Source organism: Cibotium barometz, chromosome 4 (assembly GCF_041138505.1).
Source record: "Cibotium barometz isolate CiBa-2024 chromosome 4, ASM4113850v1, whole genome shotgun sequence".
NCBI classification, from domain to species: domain Eukaryota; kingdom Viridiplantae; phylum Streptophyta; class Polypodiopsida; order Cyatheales; family Cibotiaceae; genus Cibotium; species Cibotium barometz.
In genome coordinates, this window is record NC_141049.1 from 59,641,932 (window position 1) to 59,646,188 (window position 4,257).

The window sequence follows — 4,257 nt, forward strand, 5'->3', positions numbered from 1 at the left end:
TACTCTATAGGGTAGCCATGTAAGGTTAGGTTGTAATGTGGTGTATAGGTTCCTCTCGATGTTGGGTCAAGTCTGTATCTCCTTTTTATTACTCTGTAGCACAAGGTTCCCATAGTCCTAGACCCAGCAACTTGGATTGACTCTTCAACCCTAGTAGCCTAGGTTGTTATATGGCCTCTGTGGTCATGCTAAAATTAAATCCCCTTGTACTACTAATACCGGGGTTTGACTCTATGAAGCTAGAAGATATGGTGGGCCTCCAAGCTATTCCAAATACTTAAAAGTTCATGTTTTGAGAGCTAGCTGAGCTAAAAGATGAAGATGTAACCCCACTATCTCTATGACGATTCTAGTTATGGGTCTAGGAAGGATTACTCCTTCCTCTAGAGGGTTGGTGTTTCTTGTACCCAAGCCAGGGATCATATCAGGAGAACGAACGCCTCCATGCTTGGTCTTTTTAGCGGGTGGTCTCTTGCTTATTACTAGACAATTTGAGATGATCTTTTGATTCCCACTCATTGGTTGGTCCTCCTGTGATAATATCTCTAATGATGTCTAAAATACTACTTTGAGAAGTTATAGGGGAGTCAAGCACTCCAACTTCTTAGTCCATACGTGTCTCGGAAGAGATAGGTTCCCAATAATTGACCTCACTCAAGCTATTGTCCTCATCCGCTATCGCTCAAATGCTTAATCCCTAGGGGTTCTTAGCTTCTCTGAGGTCTCTCGGATTCTGAGGCATGTAGAGATTCCTCTTGAGAAGGTTCTTTTAATTTTTCATCCTTTGAGGCACTCTCCTCAAGTGTGGGATTGAGTCCAAAATTCTTCATGACGTCATGTACATGTAAGGGTGATCAAGTTAGAGCACACCCCGCAGTGGTCCTAGGCAATTGAATTAGCTTAGGTAAAGAACATGTCGATAATGTTGCAAGGACATGACTCCATTCTAGGGGATCAATTAAGTGCTCAGGGAAGGGTTGTGGAATGTATGCCTCATCTGATACACTTCAATTACCCTTAAGTCTCTCGGTGTTGAAATCCTTACATGAGGCTCCACATATCCACAGATCTTCTTGCCCATCTGACAATGTAACTCTTGAGCCTTCAAATGAAGTAGAATCAAACTCATCTATTGGAGACCGCGTTACATCACGATATGAGTGATTCTTTAGGTTGACCCTTGTGATGACAGAATCATGTCGGAGGTACAAATAATTGTATCCCCAATCTTGCATCATTTGAAATTGTCGCATAAATGGTCTACCCAATATCACTTCATAGTTTGGATGCTTTCAAAAATCCACTACTGCAAATGTGTGCTCATATTCATCAATCCCACATCTATTGATCCACCAAATGAGTTCGGTAAGGTTTTATCGTTTTCCTTCTTTTTTTTTCACGAAAAGTATATCTTGCAATAGCTAATGTTTTTTTCTTAAATATTTTTTATCAGATGGAGGTGAGGAGTATAGGCTTCCAAGGAGAGATGATCCAGTTGTCCGAAGATTGTTTTAAAGCTTTGTTCAGGTGTGTTGAGATTGTCAACATTATATTGGACTGGAATGTTAGCTGTTTATTTACGCCAAGTTTAGTGCTTTATTCAATGAAATTAAGTGCTTTAGGAGCTTCTACACGGATATATATGGCAAGCATGGTGTGTCTATACATAGGTTGGCAAGTTAGGGACCATGGGGCCATCATGGGCTTCAAATCTAAGGCTTATCTCTACTTACCCTTCGAGGACGAGCGTTTCTTTTTTGTTTTGCAATTGACTAGAATTAAAAAGTGCAAAAAACACACACACCCGTGTGTACCATTGCTTTCACAAATGAGGGCTTGAACCTGTGATCTTGGGACTCTAGAGCAACACCTCTCTCTACTACACTAATTTGTGATCGACAAAGATGAATGCAAGAATACTTTTGCCCATCAAGGACGGGTCAAGCCACTATTATAATGAGGGATGGGTCAAGCCACTAGTATGATAAATACACACGTATTGTCCATTCTCTAAGAGGAAGTTCTCACAAGGGGCTTGGTTAAAGCTTCTAACTGAAAAGGGCCAAAATTACAATTTGGGAAAGAGGAAAATGTATTAAATGAGGGGGCTTTGTTAAAAGGAACCCGTGGGAGCTTCACCTAATATCTACCGAGCGTGGCTGGAAAGACGTGACACGTAAGGTGAGAGGGGTGAGGTTTTCCGTGACCACACAAAGGGCATCTGATTTTTTTCTGGGAAGATGAGACACCTTTCTCTTTTCTCTTCCTTTTGTGGCGCTCACTCTCTTGTGACAGGGAGTGGAGCTCAGGCAGGAACAGAAATCATCGCATAGCATCTGTCTTTTACTCCTGTGAGAAACCATGGAGATCTCTTGCTGCCCTTGCAAATCCATGTCTGGCCGCTTGACTATGTCTCTAGGTTTCTCGAAAACTATAATTGGTGTTAGTAAAGAGGCTTCTTCTGTGGTGATCTCTCCTCCATCAATTTCACCGATGGCTTCTATATTGAAGGCTTCTCTTTACGATGGGTCTAATGTAATTTCATGCTTTCAGCAGAGAGGTTTGATGCATTATGGAATCACTAGAAATGGAAGCAATCTGCACTCGCCGCTCGTGGCTATGGCGGCAGCGGGCACAGCACAGCAGCATGCGGAGAGGTCCAAATACGAGCAAGATGCGAAGGTGATACACGTGCACACTATCAAGCAGTTTGATGAAGCGCTGGAAGCCGCCAAGAGCAAGCTGGTCGTGGTGGAGTACGCAGCGAGCCACAGCGCAAACAGCAGGAAGATATACCCATCTATGGTGGAGCTCAGCTTGACTTGCCAAGATGCAGTCTTTCTGCTAGTGATGGGCGATGAGTCGGGAGAGACGAAGGAGCTCTGCAAGCGCGTGGGCATCGAGAAGGTGCCCCACTTTGTGTTCTATAAGAACAAAGAGATCATCCATGAGGAGGAAGGTATAGGCCCGGATGAGCTTCTGGGCGATGTGCTCTACTATGGGGACCCAGACGCACCCATCTTGCAGCTTCACAGCAAGGAAGACATGGAGAACCTCATGCAGAAGCACGCGGACGATGGCAAGCTGCTTGTTGTGGATGTCGGGCTTAAGCACTGCGGACCCTGTGTGAAGGTGTACCCTACTTTTGTCAAGTTGGCTAAGAAGATGAAGGACACCTCTGTGTTTGCCCGAATGAATGGTGATGAGAATGATGATCTGATGGAGCTCCTCAAGCAAATGGATGTTGTCGAAGTGCCCACCTTCCTGTTTATCCGTGATGGGAAGCTTCGTGGCCGCTACGTCGGCTCTGGCAAAGGCGAACTGATCGGAGAAATACTCCGCTACCAAGGCGTCCGAGTAACTTATTGATCACTCGTTTTTTTAATCCTCTTTTCTTCCCCTTTCTCGTGGCATCCCCATTCACATTTACGCACATTGTGTGACTCAGGCCTCTATGGTGCCTTGCAGAATAGAAACTAGTAGAGCCCTATGGTGCCTTCTAGCCTAGAAATGAGAGTCCCTTATTAGAAGCATATATTCTTAAAGCATGCTGGCCGCAAAATGTGTCAACAATTTAGCATGGGATGTAGATGTGTAATACTTCATGTAAGCATATTTCTTAGTCTTTTCTTCTAGCCTGTTGTGCCACATGTCGGAATTCTGAGGATGTAATGATTCAATGGTAACTACCAAGGCTCTTGAATGTCATGTGAATGCTCTTTGTTTAAGGATTTTGATCATGATTATCATCCCTCTTATTTGTGCTTGGAGGTTAGGCCTTCAAACTCTTTTTTAGAATCAAAGTGAAAAGAAAGTGGATCATTTTGAAGTACATGCTAGTCTTAAATCTTGGGGAGTTTGTTACTGAAAACAATCCTGGGGAGTTTGAAGTACATGCTAGTCTTAAATCTTGGGGAGTTTGTTACTGAAAACAATCCTTTTGACATTCTTTCTTTCACTCTTAAAGTATGCACATTTATTGCTTTTCATTGAAACTTGCTAGTCATTTCAGTCAATTTTGAAAATAATGAAACAAAAGAGTAAGAATCGGGTAATAATAATGTGTGTGTGTATGTGAGTGTGCGTGAGTGTGTTCAGAATATGTTGTTCTAGGGAGTTCCTTAGACATAATTTCCCTTTACTCCAAGGTACCTTGAGCCAAAATAGGGGAGATGTTACAACATTGTGTACATGATATGGGGAGGCACATGAGGAATAGGAAAGTCTAGATGTGACAATTTGTGAAGAAAATGGAAG

General features: G+C 42.9%; 1 protein-coding gene across 1 annotated transcript; it reads left to right on the plus strand.

The window, feature by feature from the left end:
- Positions 1–2,246: 2,246 nt before the first annotated feature.
- Positions 2,247–3,709, plus strand: LOC147639449 (thioredoxin-like protein CDSP32, chloroplastic). The gene is made up of 2 exons (XM_086791490.1): positions 2,247–2,466; positions 2,557–3,709. Exons 1-2 carry the CDS (start codon positions 2,362–2,364, stop codon positions 3,367–3,369), a joined length of 918 nt encoding a protein of 305 aa, XP_086647616.1. The 5' UTR covers positions 2,247–2,361; the 3' UTR covers positions 3,370–3,709.
- Positions 3,710–4,257: the final 548 nt, after the last annotated feature.

Excerpts from the sequence above, each read along its gene's own strand:
- LOC147639449 (XM_086791490.1), top strand. The coding sequence starts at position 2,362 with ATGGAGATCTCTTGCTGCCCTTGCAAATCCATGTCTGGCCGCTTGACT. Across the intron at positions 2,467-2,556 it reads GTAAAGAGGCTTCTTCTGTG|AGAGGTTTGATGCATTATGG; the intron begins GTGATCTCTCCT and ends TGCTTTCAGCAG.